At 56.3% G+C, this 19,771-nt stretch overlaps 3 protein-coding genes across 5 annotated transcripts; all 3 read left to right on the top strand.

Moving 5' to 3' along the window:
* Positions 1-1,744: 1,744 nt before the first annotated feature.
* Pnpla2 (patatin like phospholipase domain containing 2) lies at positions 1,745-6,624 on the top strand. Of its 2 annotated transcripts, none has more exons than XM_059264516.1 (9): positions 1,745-2,080; positions 3,884-4,116; positions 4,196-4,261; positions 4,551-4,760; positions 4,990-5,050; positions 5,149-5,316; positions 5,430-5,562; positions 5,748-5,870; positions 5,963-6,624. In XM_059264516.1, exons 1-9 carry the CDS (start codon positions 1,894-1,896, stop codon positions 6,240-6,242), a joined length of 1,461 nt encoding a protein of 486 aa, XP_059120499.1. In that variant the 5' UTR covers positions 1,745-1,893; the 3' UTR covers positions 6,243-6,624. The 2 variants fall into 2 exon arrangements, with proteins under 2 accessions (XP_059120499.1, XP_059120508.1); XM_059264525.1 differs by lacking the exon at positions 1,745-2,080 and adding an exon at positions 3,667-3,787.
* Positions 6,625-9,499: 2,875 nt separating this feature from the next.
* Cracr2b (calcium release activated channel regulator 2B) lies at positions 9,500-14,028 on the top strand. Its single transcript, XM_059264504.1, has 9 exons — positions 9,500-11,087; positions 11,165-11,276; positions 11,623-11,782; positions 12,214-12,360; positions 12,454-12,544; positions 12,785-12,877; positions 13,058-13,224; positions 13,304-13,375; positions 13,576-14,028. Exons 1-9 carry the CDS (start codon positions 10,923-10,925, stop codon positions 13,751-13,753), a joined length of 1,185 nt encoding a protein of 394 aa, XP_059120487.1. The 5' UTR covers positions 9,500-10,922; the 3' UTR covers positions 13,754-14,028.
* Positions 14,029-14,745: 717 nt separating this feature from the next.
* Positions 14,746-19,127, top strand: Cd151 (CD151 molecule (Raph blood group)). 2 transcript variants are annotated; one of them, XM_059264475.1, is made up of 9 exons: positions 14,746-14,851; positions 15,784-15,913; positions 16,659-16,749; positions 16,872-17,063; positions 17,355-17,429; positions 17,710-17,814; positions 17,901-18,059; positions 18,187-18,273; positions 18,356-19,127. In XM_059264475.1, the coding sequence occupies exons 3-9, from the start codon at positions 16,666-16,668 to the stop codon at positions 18,413-18,415; spliced, it is 762 nt and encodes a 253-aa protein (XP_059120458.1). In that variant the 5' UTR covers positions 14,746-14,851; positions 15,784-15,913; positions 16,659-16,665; the 3' UTR covers positions 18,416-19,127. The 2 variants fall into 2 exon arrangements, with proteins under 2 accessions (XP_059120458.1, XP_059120467.1); XM_059264484.1 differs by lacking the exon at positions 14,746-14,851 and adding an exon at positions 14,858-14,967.
* The last annotated feature ends 644 nt before the right edge of the window (positions 19,128-19,771 follow it).

The raw sequence follows: 19,771 nt of genomic DNA, 5'->3' as shown, positions 1-19,771 counted from the left end.
GCAATGGCTCCTGTGTCCTTGCAGCTACACAGCTCTCCATTCCAGATGCTAGGGTCCCTTCTGTGGCTTCACTTTCTCTCCATCCACCAGCAGCCCCACTATGTCTCCTGGCTTCATTCCCAATTTAGTCCTTGCCCTGGGGACCACCAGAGGGATCTTTAAAACCAGCCCTGGAACCCATTCACTCAGCCCTCACTCTCCTTGTGTACATTTCCTTCTCTTGATGGCTGACATCCAGGGGTTTTCAACATTACTGACCGGACCACCTGCCAAAGAACTGTACTCCCTTTTCTGAGAAAACTTCACAAACAAAATGGTCAATAAACTCAACTGCCTCAATCCTAGCCTCCTCATGACGTAAGGATCCCTTTGAGGTTTTTTTTTTTTTTTTTTTTAAAGATTTATTTATTATGTATACAGTGTTCTGTCTGCATGTATGCCTGAAAGGGCACCAGATCTCATTACGGATGGTTGTGAGCCACCATGTGGTTGCTGGGAATTGAACTCAGGACCTCTGGAAAAGCAGCCAGTTCTCTTAACCTCTGAACCATCTTTCCAGCCCCCCTTTGAGTGTTTTATTCCCTACACACTTCCTTCTCCAGCTGCAAGCCCGTATATGTATCTTTAAAAGGCTCTTAAGGTAGGCACCTCTAATCCCAGCATTTGAGAGCTGAAGGAAGGTTCACGACTTCAAGGACTGAAGTCCATAGATAAGAAAGTATATCAGCACATCCTTTAGCTAATGTCTAAAATTAGTTTATTTGTAGATTAAACAGCTTCACCCCCCCCCCCCCCCACACACACACACCACCAAGTCACATACATAGCTACTGCTCAGGCCCTCAGGCACATTACTAAGGCCTGCACTTGGCTCTTAAGTGCCTCTCATTTGTATGCTTAATAAACCATTCCTACTGGTCTTGAAATTCTTTGTCGTGCATGTTAAGGACCTGGGTCACCTGAATAAGAGTCACTGTGGGTCAGATTTTGGTAACACATTTGTACTTCTGCTGTTGTGGCAGGTCTAAGGCTGGCTGGGAGTGAGAATTTCTGGGCACCCCTCACCCCAACCCCTCGTTAGGGGTAGGGCAAGATGAAAGCTGTTCCTAGGTCTAAGCTAGCCTAGCCTGTCCCACAGCTGAGAGAACAATGCGGAAAAAAGGACGGGAGGGTGACATTACCAGGAGCACACTGCTTACTGGGACAACTAGTTGGGGTGAGACCTTATTCTGAGACCAGGTAGACCCTATAAATCAGGAGCCAGGGTCAGATAGCTACAGACCCAGGTGAACAGCCAGGGTATCGAGGGACCCTTAGAGTGGAGCGGGACTTGGTGTGTGGCAGTGTTTGCTGGGCCAGTGTCAATCTGTTGTTGGGCCTGTGATTCTTGGCCGTTGAAGTCTGAATGGATCAGGTTTTCAGGCCCAAGAGGGTACTATCTGCATTTTCACTCAGGTTCCAGCTCTTCTGTGTCTGGGTGGGTGTCCCTGGAGAAGGGGGGCGCCTGCTCATAAACCAGAGCTCTTCTTAGCCAGTACCCAGGTCAGTATGAAACTCTCACCTCTCCACTCACCCAGGCCCCCTAATTCCAGTGGCTGCCCACGCTGTGGGGTCGAAGGAAGGAGGCTGAAGGGCTGGGAGGCCCTCTGGATCTCTCAGATGGCTTTACCCAGCAGGTGTCGTGAGGGGCGGGGCCTCAGGGGCGCGGCCGTTCCCGGCGCAATCCAGTTGGGTCTCGCGCCCGAGTCCTGCCCCCTGCCGACAGGCCCCGCCCTCGTCCCGCACTAAAACACCTCCTCCTCTGCCTCCCGGCACAGCGTCTCCGCCTCCGCCGGCGGGGACCCTAAGCTACCGCGACTGCGGGACCCACAGCCCGCAGGACACTGAGCCACGATGTTTCCGAGGGAGACCAAGTGGAACATCTCGTTCGCTGGCTGCGGCTTCCTCGGTGTCTACCACATTGGCGTGGCCTCCTGCCTCCGTGAGCACGCGCCCTTCCTGGTGGCCAACGCCACGCACATCTACGGCGCCTCGGCAGGGGCGCTCACCGCCACGGCCCTGGTCACTGGGGCCTGCCTGGGTAAGCCTGGCTGGGCGGAAGTTGGGCAGGGTGTGGTGGGTACCGCGCGGGGCCCGGTGGATGCTCCAGCGTCCCACGCCCAACCCGCGTAGGGAAGCTGATCCAGCCGCTAGTGTAGGAGGCGCAGTGGAGGGAGCGTCTCTGCCTGTATCCCGGAACTACGACCAAAGGTCCAGTTCTGAGCCCAGGTCTGGGGCGGGTTCTGATTTGTTTTGTTCCAAAAGTGTCCAGGGATTGGGGTGGGACCTGGCGCGCTCCCGGCTGATGGCATTCTTTCCGGTGCCTGTGTAACCCACCTCAAGGGGCACAAAAGTTGGGGACAGGCAGGTGCTGCCAGACCGTGTTATTGGAAAGAGAAAGTAAATCGTGGGCGGGGCCATGAGAGAGAGAGGAGGGGCATACTTCACCCCGAACGGGCTGCCAGCGGTCACTGCGTCCTGAAGCTCTGTTGCTGCAAACTGCTGTGGCTCCGGGGCCTAGTACAGGGGTATCTCGAAAGGGCATCTGGACAAAGTGGTGTAACCCCTAAAGAGGTTTGACTCCGAAGGCAAAGCCCGCTAGAGTCAGGGCTGGGCATAAGTGCTTCCTCTGTCCATGGTGCGTTGACAGCCTGACTCCCCAGCTGTGGCCAGCTGACCCACTTCACAGGGTGGCCATACTTCTGTGCTCTGAAGGGTTTCAGGAGTACAGAGATGGAAACGGGGGGGGGAGGCTGGGTCTCCGGCTACTTCCATGGTACTTCTGGCTACCACGTGGGTTGTTGTTTACAGCACACAACGTTCTTCCTCAAGAGTCCTGGGAACTGCTGCCCATCCCCCATCCCATAGGGCAGCCAAGGTGACAAGGGAGTCCTGCTCAACTGGAGCCTGTCTAGGGTTCCCTGCTATCTCTTTCCCATCACCACTGCCCTGAGGAGGGAAGAGAAGGAACACAACTCTAGTTCTTGGTACCTTGGGGGTTCACCCTGTGATCTTGTCCACTGGCTCTCATGGAGGCCTTCAGAGGAGTGAGTATAGTGGACAGCTGGTCTCAGACACACATCAAGACTCCACCTGAGTTGAGAATGAGTTAGGGATAACAGTCTCATAGAATTACTTACTACCAATACCTTTCACAGGTGATCTTGGGCAGCTAGAACCATGACAGTGTGGCAGGTGTCAGCTGTGAGCCCTTGGTCTACATACCCCACGCCTGCCAAGGAGGGAGTCTTAGAGGAGGGCATAGATCCTCAGAGGAAAAACCCTAGACTCTCCTCTCCCTGGCCACTCTGCTATTGTTCTGGGCCAGCACCCATGGGCTCCTAAGAGTGCTGGTGTACTGCAGTGAGACAATCATGTCTCCCCAAGAGGTGGGCTTACCACTTTAGCCTGATGCTCTCAAGGTTGTGCTTCCTGGGCTGAACTGGGCTCTGTGGATCTGCCCACCCACCTATATCTGGCTAAGTAGGTGAAGGTTGAAGCAGGTCAGAGTTGACCCTATGTCTTCCTCACTCTCTGGGCCACGTGCCATACCATGTTAGGCACAGTGACTCATGGAGACAGGCAGTTGGGAAATACCAGGCACAGGGCAGATTCCAATCCCAGCTGGCCAGCTCCTGCTGTATGCCATCCCCAGGGTGGTGGCCTGCCTCCTTCCACTTAGGTGGCAAAGTCCCAGCTGTGAGCCAGTCCCCAGTGTGGGCATGGGCGTCTTCAGGATCAACAGAATGTAATCCATCTGGGTACCTCCTGGGTGTGGAGTCCTGAGGGAAGGATGGTTACTAAGCTGGAAGAGTTGTCCCTGATCCTGGCCCTGCTGTTCCAGGTGAAGCAGGTGCCAACATTATTGAGGTGTCCAAGGAGGCCCGGAAGCGATTCCTGGGCCCTCTGCACCCCTCCTTCAACTTGGTAAAGACCATCCGTGGCTGTCTACTGAAGACCCTGCCTGCTGATTGCCATGAGCGTGCCAGTGGACGCCTGGGCATCTCCTTGACTCGTGTTTCAGATGGAGAGAATGTCATCATCTCTCAGTTTAACTCCAAGGATGAACTCATCCAGGTAAGCCCTGGAGAAGCTGTGTCGGGGGATGGGATTAACTCAAGGAAGGGTCCTGCTACTGCCCTGTCTTATCCTTCAGGCCAATGTCTGCAGCACTTTTATCCCAGTATACTGTGGTCTCATCCCTCCTACCCTCCAAGGAGTGGTAAGTATCCCTGCTTAGCCCTGCCTTGGAATGACAAGCATCATGTACTGTCTGGGCTGTAAGATAAAGAGGTGGAGAAGAAAGGCCAGCAGGGCACCTCTCTCCTCTCCAGTCCCTCACTTCCTGTGGCTGGTACCCATCCCAATTCCATCTGTCTGGCTATTTACTGAGTCCCCAGTGGCCAATGCCTAGTGGGCAAAAGGCTTAAATGGAACAGCTACCAGATAGAGTTACCAGAATACCCAGCAGGCCCCTAACCATGTGACTATGAATGTGTGTTCTTGCAAAGCGCTATGTGGACGGCGGCATTTCAGACAACTTGCCACTCTATGAGCTGAAGAATACCATCACAGTGTCCCCGTTCTCAGGCGAGAGTGACATCTGCCCACAGGACAGCTCCACCAATATCCACGAGCTTCGTGTCACCAACACCAGCATCCAATTCAACCTGCGCAATCTCTACCGCCTCTCAAAGGCTCTCTTCCCACCAGAGCCCATGGTGAGCTACCACAGCTAGTCCTGTCTAAGCACCAGGGGAGAGAGCTGCTGGGGACTTCCGAGCACTGGGACAGCACTGGGACAGCACTGGAACTTGTATATGCTTTCCAAAGGTTACGGCACTTCAAGCCTGGACAGGTTGTTGGTGGAAGTGACTGTTACGGGGACTTAACTGTCACAGCAGGACTTAACTGCACCTGTCTGGGCTGATTTAGACATTCCTCTCACAGGTTCTCCGCGAGATGTGCAAGCAGGGCTACAGAGACGGACTTCGATTTCTTAGGAGGAATGGTGTGTGGGCAGCCCTGGGTTGGGAGAAGCTGGTTCTGCAATGCCCCCTAGTGGCCATAAACTCTGATGGCATCTCTGTCACCCCACCCCCACCCTAGGCCTACTGAACCAGCCCAACCCCTTGCTAGCGCTGCCCCCAGCTGTCCCCCAGGAAAAGGATGCAGAGGGAGCTGCTGTGACTGAGGAGAGGACTGGAGAGGAGGACCAATTGCAGCCCCATGGAAAAGATCGAATTCTAGAGCACCTGCCTGCCAGACTCAATGAAGGTGTGCCATGGGGAAGGAAGGCGGAGGAAGGGGCAGGGTCCCTTGGAGAAGCTTGGCCAGGAGGTCTGGGAGGCTTCCACTTCCCTAACTGGCTACCACCTTCCCACCTGCAGCCCTGCTGGAGGCCTGTGTGGAGCCTAAGGACCTGATGACCACCCTCTCCAACATGCTGCCCGTGCGCCTGGCGACTGCCATGATGGTGCCCTATACTCTGCCACTGGAGAGTGCAGTGTCCTTCACCATCCGGTGAGAGTGGGAAGGGGCATCTGGGGAGAACACATCACATATCATACATCAAGGACAGAAGTCTAGGATCATCCATGAGCCATGAGCTGCTAGGGAGATTTGGGGAGGGTAGGTGCTCAGTATCTGGCAGGTGAGCCTCAGAGCCCAACTTGTTTCTGGGGTCATACTTGGTGCTCCCTTCCTAGCTTGTTGGAGTGGCTGCCTGATGTTCCTGAGGATATCCGGTGGATGAAAGAGCAGACAGGCAGCATCTGCCAGTATCTGGTGATGAGGGCCAAGAGGAAATTGGGTGACCATCTGCCCTCCAGGTGAGCTGCCATGACCGCCCACCTGGGACCTGGGGCCTGGGACCTCAGACCTCCACTAAGCCTTCTTTCCCTCCATGTCTCCTCGCCTGCAGACTGTCTGAGCAGGTGGAACTGCGTCGAGCCCAGTCTCTGCCCTCTGTGCCACTGTCTTGCGCCACCTACAGTGAGGCACTGCCCAACTGGGTCCGAAACAACCTCTCACTGGGGGACGCGCTGGCCAAGTGGGAGGAGTGCCAGCGTCAGCTGCTGCTGGGCCTCTTCTGCACCAACGTGGCCTTCCCTCCGGATGCCTTGCGGATGCGCACACCTGCCAGCCCTGCCTCCGCAGACCCCGCCCCTCCTCAGCATCCACCTGGCCTCCCACCTTGCTGAGGGCCGTCATTCCCAGTTCCCTCGGCTACCAGCCAAGCTCCAAGTTGCCCTGCCCCACTATGGGGAGCCCTGGGGCTGTGGAATGAGGACATGGGACCCTGCACAGCTGCAAAGGGGGTTCGATGTGAAGCCTTTGACCAGCCACTCACTATGCTGCTCCTGGTGGGGAGGGATAGGAGTGACCTCCCCGGAGCCCACAGAGCCCCTGCCCTTCACCTGTGCCTTACTCTCCCCCCCCTGCCTGCCCACCACCTTCTCAGTGCAGGGTCAGTCCTGAGAACTCCACAGCTGCTGCTTCTCCCCGTTTTTCAAGTTTCCTTGCAGAGTGTGTGAAGACTTATTTATTTTTGCCAAAGTAGATACAATAAAAGCCACAGCTCAGCTTCTGCCTTCCTCTCTTCTGCATGTTACTCTTGCCTCTGACGGAGGTCAGTGGACAAAGCCATTTCTCAGATGACCGGCGTCTCAATAGCTAACAGTTGGGCCTCACAGAGTTGCTTTGAGACCTGGCGGCTGGGGACCCTCTCCCAGGGTCAGCCCCCTGGCAAGGACTCATGTATGCTGCTCCGTTTGCCCTGAGGCCTGCTGACATGTCTCTTGGGCAGAGTTTCAAGCACCAGCTGATATGTTTAGGACTAAGAACCTTAGCATAATAAAAACTAAAATGTTGGCTTGGAGTAGCCCAGTGGTTGAGCATTTGTCCAGCATGCACCAGGCTCGGATTCCATCTCAAGCACTAAGGGGAAAATGTTTACAAAAGGTGTCACCCACACATCCGCTCCACATGGTGACACAGTGAGGGTGTGGATCAGGGCTGACTTCAGGGCTGGATCCCTGTGAAGGCTGAAGCTTCTGGAACTGAGGCCTGGGGACCAGGGAAGCTCAGTCCCTGGCCCACACTGGGCGTCTTGCTCAGAACTTCGTGCTTGGCTCTTCTTTCTTGGTTGTCACACTCCTCATTGCCAGGTACATGTTCGCGTGTGCCTTTTCTGTACTGTGACTCTACCTGTTTCCTCCCAGAGCCTCGGCAGTGGCCTGGAATACTGAGGCAAGGTAGTGAGGCCCTAACTCACCACTGTTTCCTGAAAGTATCCTCTGCTAGAGTGTGTGTGTATGTGTGTGTGTGTGTGTGTGTGTATGAGTGTGTGTATGTGTGTGTGTATGTGTGTGAGTGTGTGTGTATGTGTGATGTGTGTATGTGTGAGTGTGTGTTTGTGTATGTGTGTGTGTATGTGTGTGTATGTGTGTGTGAGTGTGTGTGAGTGTGTGTTTGTGTATGTGTGTGTGTATGTGTGTGTATGTGTGTGTGAGTGTGTGTTTGTGTGTGTGTATGTGTGTGTGTGTGAGTGTGTGTATGTGTGTGTGTGTGTATGTGTGTATGTGTGAGTGTGTGTGAGTGTGTGTGTATGTGTGATGTGTGTATGTGTGTGTGTATGTGTGTGAGTGTGTGTGTATGTGTGATGTGTGTATGTGTGAGTGTGTGTTTGTGTATGTGTGTGTGTATGTGTGTGTATGTGTGTGTGAGTGTGTGTGTGAGTGTGTGTTTGTGTATGTGTGTGTATGTGTGTGTGAGTGTGTGTGAGTGTGTTTGTGTGTGTGTATGTGTGTGTATGTGTGTGTGTGAGTGTGTGTGTATGTGTGTGTGAGTGTGTGTGTATGTGTGTGTGTATGTGTGTATGTTTGTGTGTATGTGTGTGTATGTGTGAGTGTGTGTATGTGTGTGAGTGCGTGTGTGTATGTGTGTGTATGAGTGTGTGTATGTGTGTGTATGTGTGTGAGTGTGTGTGTATGTGTGTGAGTGTGTGTATGTGTGATGTGTGTGAGTGTGTGTATGTGTGTGTGTGTGTATGTGTGTGTGAGTGTGTGTGTGTATGTGTGTGTGTGTGTGTGTGTTGTACAGTCCTGGAGGAGGGAGAACTGTGAGTGAGGGATGAGCTTAGCTGTCAATCTGCAGGACTTGGCTTAGTCCTACGTGCTCAGCACCCACTTGCCCCTCCCAAAAGGCGCACAGTGGCTGCGGTTGCAGCCCCTAGCCAACAATAACGGTTGGTCTGGTTATGGGACCTGGGACAGCAGGACTGGGCGAGCCGGCCAGGCAGGTCCTGGCCTAGGTGCCAGGGGCCGCCCCTCCTCTTGTCTCCAGGTCCTGTCCTATAGGGCCAGCCTGTTGTGGTTCTACTTGAGAAGCACAGGGCCCCCCAGCGCCTCTGCAGCCTGTGACACCCAGGCCAGCTTTTCAGGTCAGTTTAGGGGCTTGATGGGGGGCATACCTTTGGAAGTGGATGGGTTTCCTTCTAAGTAGGACTTTGGCACCATCTCCTTGAGTTCTTCTAGGCCTGGGGGAACCCTAATCAGGACTGTGCCCCAAAAGGAGTGCTGGGAGCAGACTGCTGAGGTGGTCTCAACTGTGTCCCCACACTCACTTAACTCACATAGGAGTGCTGCTAACTTACATGTCATTCGTTAGCATTAAAACTTAGAAGACTCAAACTGGAAAAGTATAGAGAAGAAAGTCTAGTCTCCCCAGCCACGGATACAGCCACTGAAAGTATTTGGTCTATTTCCTGCTCGGCATTTTCCTACACACACTTCTTGGCACCCTAAGTCTGGATATTCCGGGCGGGGTGGGGGCTGGTATCTGCACCTCCGCGGCCTTGATCCTGCCCTGGAAGGGTCTTGGGGGTGGGGGTGAGGGACACTACGTCAACATTGCTGCCCCCTGTGGCTCTCCCGGGAGAGCTAGCCACCCTGGGTCAGGCCACCAAGATAGGAGAGGCGGGACAAAGCAACAGCAGCGCTCTGGTGGATCCACCCGGACGTGCTATCCCGGGGTCTCCGGGCCTGTAAGGGCGCAAGGTGGCTGTGGGTCCGAACCCCTCGCAGGCTGTTGGGGTCCGGGCAGGGCGGGGCTCGCCGCGCGTTTCCGGGAGGAGCGGCCCGTCTGCGGCAGGTGCGGCGGCGCGGCTCGCAGGTAGGCACTGGTTCGCAGGTCCCGCGGCTGGGGTCCCAGTGCCGCACCTGCCGGGCTTCCCTACCCCCAACCCTGGGCTCCCAACCCTGAGCTCCCAGCACCCCCGCCCCCTCGGTGGTCGCACCTTCGGACCTCTGTGTGGAGCGGCGACCGCACGCGTCTGTCTGGGACGGCTGTGTTCCCGAGGTGCACGGCAGCTAGCCTAGACGTGCGTGGATGAGGTTTGCCTGTGGGCCCACCCGCTGCCCTTCCTCTGGACTCCCTGGAGCCTGGCTGCAGCTCAGCTTCCGGCTGGGATGGACCTCCGGTCCTGTGGAGCCCGGGAGCGGTTGGTGACCGTGTCTGGTTGCAGTGAGGGTAGCCGTCAAGGGGGCAAAGACTCCAGGTTGCCCTGACATGCTGCTTCCTCGTGTTTGCTTCTTGGATTATCGTTCCTCTCTTCCTGGAATATGGGTCGGGGGAAGATATCCCTAAGGACTGAGAAGTGAGATAGCCGGTCTGGGCTGGTGTCACTGGTCTGTAGCTTTGGGAAATCTGGGGTTAGTACACTGTGGGACAGACAGTAGAGGTGGAATGTTCATTCCAGGAGGTGAGAGGGAGGCCCCAGGGGAAGAGAAAAAGACCAGAGGCTGTCTTAAACCAAGACGTGGAGGTGTTTCTTACAAAAGCTGTCCAGTGCCCAGGGCTGGGGCCTTGCACCTGCACCCTTAAGGCCTTATTGGCAGATGGGAGGGGCTGATGGAGTTTACTCTCTGCTTGCCAGCTGTCAGAAGGCCAGGGCATCACAGGCTCAGGCCTGAGGCTAAGGACTTGGTCAAAAGTGATTCAGCCCTCTTCCTTAGGCAGTCCCAGCTTGGGATCTCTCAGGTCCAGGATGTGGCAGGTTCTTCACCCTCTGGCCCTCTTTCACTACACAATCTCTCTCTTGGCTGCCAAGAGTTGGCCACCTGTTTTTATGAGTCTTCTGTAGTAAGTTCTCACTCTCACTTTCTTCTTGTTTTGTTTTTAGAGACAAGGTTTCTCTGTGTAACAGTTCTGGCTCTCCTGGAACTCACTCTGTAGACCAGGCTGTCCTTGAACTCACAGAGATCTGCCTGCCTCTGCCTCCCAAGTGCTGGCACTAAAGGCATGAGCCACTATGTCTGGTTTCTCTCTCTCTCTCTCTCTCTCTCTCTCTCTCTCTCTCTCTCTCTCTCTCCCTCTCTCTTTGACGTAGGATCCCACTATGTAGCTTTGGATGTCTTGGAACTTGCTATGTAGAGCAGCCTGGCCTTGAACCCACAGATATCTGCCTAACTTTGCCGTAAGAGTGCTAGGATTAAAAGTGTATGCCACCCCTATGCCACCTCAGGACAGCCAGGACTGTTACACAGAGAAACCCTGTCTCCAAAACAAAAAAGGATATGCCACCGCATCTGGCTCACCCTCACTTTCTCGAACTGTCTCTTTCCTGGGATTCAGGCTTTTCCCAGAATCTCAACTTCCTGAGATAACTGGTCCTGGGCAGCAGCAACTCTGGTGCTGAGCCTGCTTCATCCATCCCCAGAGCACCCCTGTCCCAATGCCTTGCCTTCTGTTCACTTTCCTACCTGGCACAAGGAGGTCCCCAGCGCTCTGTCTGCACCCTCTGACACACCTTCACCCCTCCTCCCATTTCTTCTGACCTTCCCTTGGCTTCACAGCACCTACTAGAGTCAAGATCTGCTCCTATGGCCAGCCCTGGGCAGCCTGGGCCTGGGGAGGGCCAGGAGGAAGAGGAGACCAAGGGAGCCTCGGCAGGGCATCATCGTGCAGAGATGCTGCAGCAGGCCCAGGAGCTCTTTCTACTGTGTGACAAGGATGCTAAGGGCTTCATCACTAGGCAGGACTTGCAGGTGAGCCACAGTTCCAAGAGGCTGCCAGGCCCAAGGCCGACCTTGGCTGCTCACCTTGGTCTTTCTTGCCTGGCTAGGGCCTACAGAGTGATCTTCCCCTTACGCCTGAGCAGCTGGAGGCTGTATTTGAAAGTCTGGATCAAGCCCACACTGGCTTCCTCACAGCCCGGGAGTTCTGCCTAGGCCTGGGTGAGCAGGTCCCAGTCACCTAGAGACCCTATTCAGGCCCCTGTGAGACTCTACACAGCCTGTGCCTTTCACAACTACCCAAGCATTCCAGCGTCTACAAACAGTCACCCCAGCTATTCTGCAGTGTATGGTCTGCCCTCCCCCAATCCCTTCTCCTCTGCCAACCCAGGTGGGGCGGGGGAGCTGGCTGTCATTTCCCATTCCCAGGCCAATAGAACTAGAACAAGGAAGAAAAACAGGAAACTGGGCCCTGAGAGAGGGCAGGATATGTTGTGTGTGGCCGGGGGAGTTGGGTAGGTCCGGGGTTAACCCGCAGTCCTGGTCATCTCTCCTCGAATGTCTGCAGGGAAGTTTGTGGGGGTGGAGTCGGCCCAAGGTGGGTCCTCCTTGAGGACTCCTGAGGAAACCTTTGAGTCAAGCACAGGGGGCTCTCTGGAGGAGGACGACGATGTTGAGACATTCTGCACTTCCTTAGAGAAGCTGGGAGTGGCCCGGGTCCTGGGCGAGTGAGTTGATGCTGGGCCCACTCCCTTTCCGTGCTTCTTCCCTCTCCTCAGCATGTTCTGTCCACCTTGCCCGCCTGTCTGTTGCCACAGAATCCCTAGGCCGCCCCAGTCCATCCTTTGTCAGTTGTGGCTGTCTGGGAGAGCGGCCTGGCGTGATTTCCCTCAGGATTTGCATTTCAGGAGGCCATATCTCTGCGGGGCGGGGCGCCGCCAGACACCCAGTCACCCAGTGGCATAGCTCTTGGTACACAGGCCACCTTGCACTCTAGAGGCTAAGCAGGCTTGAGAGCACATCCCATAGGGATGAGCCGTGCGCGGCCGACGTGCTGCCATTCTGGGCTGCTGGGTTCTCCAGGGGTTCACCGTCTGCAAAGGGGACACCCCCCCTCCCCCGGCACCTGCCAGCTCCAGTCTCCGTTCGCACCCTCTAGGCAATGGGCTGTGAGGACACTCTGGGTCAGGCTACAGCGCGAGCGACCCGAGCTGTTGGGGTCTCTGGAGGAAGTTCTGGTGCGCGCGTCGGCCTGCCTGGAGGCGGCGGCCCGGGAGCGCGACGGTTTGGAGCAGGCGCTGCGGCGGTGAGGGCCAGCCTGGCAAGGTTTGGGGTCTCACGAGGGGAGAGAGACGAAGCTGGCAAATGCTCATGCCTGTGATGTCCCGGTTCCCCGAAGGCGGGAGAGTGAGCACGAGAGGGAGGTGCGCGGACTTTACGAAGAGCTGGAGCAGCAGCTGGGGGAGCAGCGGCGCCGCGTGCAGAGCCAGGTGGGCCCACGCACGCCACGCCCAGCCTCGCTGGCTTCTCTGGCTCCGCCTTCCCCGAACTGGCCCCTCCCCCGAGGGCTCACCTCCGGGAGTCCCAGCTGCCCCAAGTCCAGGGAACTCTGCTCTGCCTCCGCAAGTGCCCCCTTCCCGCGCTCTCCACCCCTTGGCTCCCCGCCCTTGCCTCTCCGCCTGCCTCCTCTGAGCCGGGAGCAAAGGCTCTAGTGCGGCTGTACATCCCAGAAACTACCCCGGGAGGAACAGAGGGGCCACCTGGAGCTGGAGCTGCAGACCCGCGAGCAGGAGCTGGAGCGCGCCGGCCTGCGGCAGCGGGAAGTAAGCCATAGTCGTCAATCAGTTCATGCCTGCATCCTCGCACAGACTCAACTTCTTTGGGGGGGGGGTCCCCTGTGCCTCGAGGTCCTTGGCTAGGAATCGCGAAGGGTCAGCTTGGCACTGGGGGGTGAGGGAAGAGGGAGGGCGTGGTTCGCCACCCAGCGTTCCACCGTTCCCCAGCTGGAACAGCAGCTGCAGGCCCGGACTGAAGAACAGCTAGAGGTACAGGCCCAGCACACCCAGCTGCGTAGGGCCTATGAGGCGATACGGGCACAGCTGGACCAGGCGCAAGAGCAGCTCAGCCGACTGGAGGGCGAAGCACAGGGTCGTCAGGAGCAAACCCAAAGGTGTGGTGAGGTGCCGGTGGGGAGGGTAGAGGGTCCCTTCCCCCGACCCTGCATCTGGATCACAACCTTCTACCCACAGAGATGTGGTTGCTGTCTCCAGGAACATGCAGAAAGAGAAACTCAGCCTCCTAAGGCAGCTGGAGCTGCTGAGGTGCGTCAGGCCTACCTAGACGGTGTGGAGAAGTGGTCTCAAGTTCCCAAATATTCTTGGCTCCTACCCATCTTGCTGGAAGTCCGCATGTCTGCTCTATAGCCTTCATGCTGCAGTCTCTGTAGTCCTCTGGACTCTGGACTCAAGAGCCATCTTCCTCTAGATCTTAACCTCCTCAGTCTCCAACTCCTCTTCCCTAGGGAGCTGAATCTGCGCCTTCGAGATGAGAGAGATGCCTGTGAGACTAAGCTGCTGGGCAGTAGCCACAGGAAGGCTCTAGCTATCGCCCACAAGCCTGGGCCCACCTACTGCTGCTGCTGCTGTGGCGGGGCTCGGCCCCCCAGACGAGGCTCTGGCCATCTTCCTAGTGCCCGATGACCAGCCCCAAATGACTCACTAGGCCTTCCTTATCTAGAGGAGCTACTCCTAGAAGGGGACTGGTCATGGGTGGTGGTTGCCTGCTAAGTATGGGGCTCTAGGCAGAAAGCATCACCTGCCTGAAGGAACTAACCTCTGAGTGGTCAAGGTCTTCAGTCTCCATCCTGTTTTCACCTCTGTTTAGCGGACCAATAAAGGCCACTGAGTACTGTGCACACTTCTTGCCTTTCGTGTGTCTGGGAGGCCCAGTGCATTTATGGTTCATGCTTGGTGTCCATGGCACAAGGTGACATGGAGGGATTCATAGGTGCACACTAACCTGCCATTCCCGTGGCTGTGGGTTCCTGTGTATGTTCTGTGATCCTGGTCATTTGTCAAGCCCTCCCTCACCATCCATCACAGCGGAAACTCCAAGGACCCAGGTTTCAACAAGTGTCCACTCCCATGCTAGTCCTCATGTGGAAAGGGAGTCCTGCCCCTCACTTCCATGGTCAGCTCACTCTCTGGCCCAGGTCCTTACTCTTTCATCCTCTGGCACCGTTCCTAGACAGACCATATGCCCTCCAGACTGGGTACCTTTTACAGGGCCCTCAAGTGTCTGTGGGTCTCCCGGCACCCTTCACACTGTACCTGGAGCTTCCCCTCTTGCATTTCCTCAGCCACTAGAACCTGCAGCCTCAGAGTGGTTTCCCGGGCTTAGACTGGAGGAGGATTTGGTCTTGGTCTCAGTTCTGGGCTCTGGTGGGCTAGGTGCCACCTTCTCCACCTCTCCAGTCACCACCCGGGTTCTGCCTCCCGCCTAGCTCTTCTGTCTCTGGGTGAGTGGGGAGTCTTGCTGACCACCAGCGCCCTCAAATTAACTTTCCGGCCCCACAGACGGGGCAGGTCCCCAGGTCTCGCCGTGCGGCGCGGTCTTCTGTGCGCCCTAGCACCAAACCAGTTGGGACTTGCCCAGCCCTGGCCGGTCGTGGGCGGGGCTCGCTCGGGGCGGGGTCGCGCGCGGGGCGTGTCCTCGTAGGCCCCGGGCCGAGCATTCTCAGCACTCCAAGCAATCCCTCCTACAGCCGCGGCAGGGGCTGATACTCCAAAGTGTGGTTGGTGAGTGATCTGCGGAGCCAGGCCGCAGGGTGTGGGGAGCAGTGTCCCGAGTGCCTCGCGCACCAGTGTCCCCAGTCTTCACCGCTGGCCTCGGGGACGCCCAGGAGGCAGCGCCGGTAGGACACGGCTGCAGGCTCCTTTCCGGAAGATCGACAACGGGGCGGGAAGGAAGAAGTGGAGGGGGGAGGGAGAGAGCCTCTGTGGTTCTTGGACAGGCCTGGCGATCCCTTTCATGCAGAAACCCAGAAAGTCAAAGTCTGATCACCCTATTCATTGTCCCTGGACACCGGTTCCCTCCCCTGAGACCGCAGGCTCCCCCATTGGCACGCGGGGGAGGGGGGACCGGTAAGGGGCTGTGGTGACTTCATCTCAGTGACGCGGGGATTCCTCGCCTAGCCGCCTTCAATGCCCTGTCCTCTCGGTGGGGCGGGTGCCCAGTGCCATCGAGGGCGCAGGAGAAAGAAGTCCAGGGGCTGATTGTAGGGCGGTTGTGTCCAGGCCTCAGGAGCTATTTCTGGCTGGTCGCGGCTCCCACGCAGGCCCTTTCTCAGGAAATTAACATTCAGTCTGCTGATTGTGCCTTGGCTTATGTTGCTGGATGTGTTCAGAAGCAGCACTCCATAGGTTCTGGGCCTTTAGAGCCTGGCCCCGGGGCTTGCGTTGTGGTCGGGCCTCTGTGTCATGCCCCTCCTTCAGTGAGGCAGCGTGTATTTGGGTCCTATTTCCAAATGGAGGTCTGTAATCTCTTCCACCCCCAGGAGTGGACAGTTGATGCAGTTCGGTGGGGGAGGGACAGTGATGGATGGGTCTGGAGGGTGGGGCACCTGGAGAAGGCATTTGGTCCCTCCCTAGGTCAGGCTGGCCAGCAATGTCCTCTGCCCCACCCTGGTCCAGAAGAAAATAGTAGGCCTGACTGTTATGCCTGCTTCTAGATCTGGTGTCTGTGGAAATCATTCTGACCACTGCTTCAACCACCATAGGAGTGGCAAGATCCTACCTGCCAGGTGAAGGGCAGACCACTGACTTTTGACCTGTACCTGCTGGTCCTTCTGACTTACAGAGGTGAGTGCTGGTGCTTGGGCAGAGCCTGCAGGTGGCAGGTGAAAAGCCCTGCATATGCACGCCTGTCTAGAAACCTGACCTGGGGTGCTCAGCTGAGGTCTGTACTGCATACTGTCCACAGTGCAGACACTGGTGTGTCTAGGGCAGGATGTGCCTAGAGGACCTTTGGGGGAATGGCCATCCACCTCTATGGCCTCCTCCTACAGCCCAGAGGGGAGCTGATTGTGCAGGCTCCACCTACCGGCACCTCTATTGTCCCTGCCCAGGCTGGGAGTAGAGAGGTTGCTCTCAGAGCCCTCACTGTTTACCTGAGGTCGGTCTGAGCTCTCTGCCTCTCTGCCACATCTGGGGTATTAGTGCTAAGCAATCAGCCAGTGATGTGGGGCTCAGGGAATGCTGTGGGGGTGGCAGTCCACAGGAATGCATCCTGAAGGTCTGCTGGGGCTCCCCCCTCCCCCCAGTTGCCAGCAGGAGTGAGTCAGCAAGCAGGTTGAGGGTCCTCCATGACAATTCAATATGGGTGTCTGGCTGTGAGGAGGGGTGTTAGCCCTGATCCTTTGTCCAGGAAGTGAGTCATATATGGTTCCTGGGAAGGCTCCTCTTAAGGCCCACAGCTGGCTGAGCTCCAAACTCTGGAAGTATCTGGGAAGTGCTGCATCCCGTCCTGCCCCCATTGGTTTCTAGCTTTCTTCCTAGTTGGAGGCCTGGTGCTTCAGGCCATCTGACCTCCTCCGTGTTTCTGCAGGCCCAGCATGGGTGAATTCAATGAGAAGAAGGCAACATGTGGCACAGTCTGCCTCAAGTATCTGCTGTTCACCTACAACTGCTGCTTCTGGGTAAGAAGTGCTGCATTCTCCCTACATCCCCATTCTTCCTCATCTTGGGGGCCTGGCCTAGGGGCTTGTCCCCAGCTTCCAGACCCGGGCCAGATGTAGTGACCAGTACATACTTCCTGCAGCTGGCTGGCCTGGCTGTCATGGCAGTGGGCATTTGGACACTGGCCCTCAAGAGTGACTACATTAGTCTGCTGGCTTCAAGCACTTACCTAGCCACAGCCTACATCTTAGTGGTGGCTGGTGTTGTTGTCATGGTGACCGGAGTCCTGGGCTGCTGTGCCACTTTCAAGGAGCGACGGAATCTGTTACGCTTGGTCAGCAGGGCCTGGTGGCACATGGTGGGAGTGGTGGGGCTGGGGATGCCTGGCATGGGTTTCTCAGGGGCCTCTGATAGTGGTTCTGAGGCTTGACTCTGGTTAAGTATGTTACTGCAGGCTGTCCCTGTTGAACTTACTAGGGCATAGACCAGATCCAGAGAAGTAGAAGCTAGGTGGCCCAGTCTGTAGCTGCTAATTGGATTCCTCCTGCTTGGCCTCTTGGGTTGGGACTTGCTTTGTGGTGCTCTGGTACTAGGAACCCCAACTCACTGGGTCCCTGCTTCCTAGTACTTCATCCTGCTCCTCATCATCTTCCTACTGGAGATCATTGCTGGCATCCTGGCCTATGTCTATTACCAGCAGGTAAGGGCCTGAACTGGCCATGGGGTATGTCCAGAACAGGTGTGCACACAGGCAGGTAGATCCCAGGGCTGACTTGGGACTTTTGGGGGAGGAATTCTCAATTCATAGGATTGAGAGTGTCACTCATTCCAGGCTGGCCTTGTTCTTGCCTGGTGTCTCTTCTAGTCCTGACAATCCCACCGGGGGTGGGGGTGGGGGTGGGGGTGGGTGCGGGGGGTCCTGACTCTAGCTTTGCCCTGAGGGTGGGGTGGGCGGTTTCAGACTTTGATCCTACCCACAGCTGAACACAGAGCTCAAGGAGAATCTGAAGGACACCATGATCAAGAGATATCACCAGTCAGGCCAGGAGGGTGTGACCAGTGCCGTAGACAAGCTGCAGCAAGAGGTGGGTGTCCCCCTGTAACTCCCCACTTTCCCAGCATGGTGCTATGTGCTGGCAGGCTGGAGGGCTCAGCCACATATTCCTCGTAGTTCCACTGCTGTGGCAGCAACAACTCTCAAGACTGGCGAGACAGTGAGTGGATCCGCTCTGGTGAGGCAAGCAACCGTGTGGTTCCTGACAGCTGCTGTAAGACTGTGGTACCTGGCTGTGGTCGCCGGGACCATGCCTCCAACATCTATAAAGTGGAGGTAGGTGGGTGCTCAGGAAGGGGCCAGACTGACTGGGTGGCTGGTCTGGCTACGTCTTAGGGTACCCTGGTCCAACAGGGCTGCATGTGGGAGCCAGCGAGGTCCACCACCACTCTCTCCCCACTAGGGTGGCTGTATCAGTAAGCTGGAGACCTTCATTCAGGAGCACCTGCGGGTCATCGGGGCTGTGGGCCTCGGCATCGCCTGTGTGCAGGTGCGGAAACATAGAGGTGACTGGGAACACTGGGGTGGCTGGTGGCCCACAGCCCTGTTTACACCAACCTGGCCCCACACAGGTCTTCGGCATGATCTTCACCTGCTGCTTGTACAGAAGCCTCAAGTTGGAGCACTACTGACCACGGTGCCAGGCCAGGCTGCCAGCCTTGCACTATGTCCCACCCCACTACAAAGTACTACTGAGTTAGACTGCTGACTGCCAGAGAGGTAGCTGTCCTCATGCCATCACTACGACCCCTGGCGACCCCACCTCAGGGGTAGCTTCAAGTGCCTTTCACTGCATACCAAAGTCCCAAGGCTTGAGGCAGTGTACTTGTCCCAGCATAAGAGGGGGCCGGTTGCCAGTGTTGGGCTAGGCCTAGCTGGTAGAATAGGGTTTAGATTATTTGACAAAAGTGCCTCTTGCCCACAGGCTACTTGTCTTTGGGTAGTTGTGATTTGTAATAAGTTTGGGGAGAACTTGGGCATACCACCTGCATGGTGGGTAGAAGGTGGGAAGGGGCTGTTCTGGATGGGCTAGGTACCTTTCATGCCTGCTGCTGGGAACCCTCAGATCTGCTTACCCCAAACTAATGGGGCAAGCTGAGGGGAACCACAACCCCACAGTATATGCCTTGTCCTCTCCATCCAGGCCTTTCTTGCTCCTAACAGCCTCAGCCCTGGCTTTTGCCCACTTCTGGTAACACCATGCAAATGCCCCACGTTCCTGTACACTGTCTCCTTTTGGAACATCTCTGAATAGGGCACGGCTGTTTTCATCCACTGCTGTATCCCAGATGCCCACATGTGCTCCTGCTATGTAACAGGTGCTCAATAAATGTATAAACAGTCGAGTCAGCTTGCTGATAGGACCTTAGGGTCCAGGGTAGCTGGAGTACTCAGAAGAGTCAAGGATGGGGAAGCCCAATGGCAGAGGCAGTTAGGCTGACCTCTGGTAGCTGGAGAGCCTCCAGCTCACTCTGGCCTGGACTTAGCCAGGCAAAGGACTGTCCATACTCAAGGACACACAAATGTACCCTAAGAGCTGATTCTCTGTCCCCGACAGTCCTATGCTGCTTAGTGGCAGCTAGAGGAGCGGAGTCCAAGGGGCCACTAGGCTTCAGCCCAAGGCAAAGCTTTTTTCCTCTTTAAAAATCAGTGTGGCAGCTGGGCGGTGGTGGCACACGCCTTTAATCCCAGCACTTGGGACGCAGAGCCAGGCAGATCTCTGTGAATTTGAGGCCAGCCTGGGCTACACAGAGAGTTCCAGGACAGGCTCCAAAACCCTGTGTCGAAAAAACCAACACCTCCCCTGGAAACAAACTAGTGTGTGTGTGCACATCACATGTTTAATCCCAGCACTCAAGAGAGGCGGAAGTAGGCGGACTGCTGTGAGTTTCACACCAGCCAAGACTACATAAGTGAGACCCTATCTTAAACAAAACACCAAACAATAAAAATCTCAAGAGGGATCAATGTGCTAAAAAGAACCCTGG

This window comes from Peromyscus eremicus, chromosome 1 (assembly GCF_949786415.1).
Source record: "Peromyscus eremicus chromosome 1, PerEre_H2_v1, whole genome shotgun sequence".
NCBI classification, from domain to species: Eukaryota; Metazoa; Chordata; class Mammalia; order Rodentia; family Cricetidae; genus Peromyscus; species Peromyscus eremicus.
The sequence above is the reverse complement of the archived record's forward strand: the minus strand, read 5'-3'. Positions and strand labels throughout refer to the sequence as shown.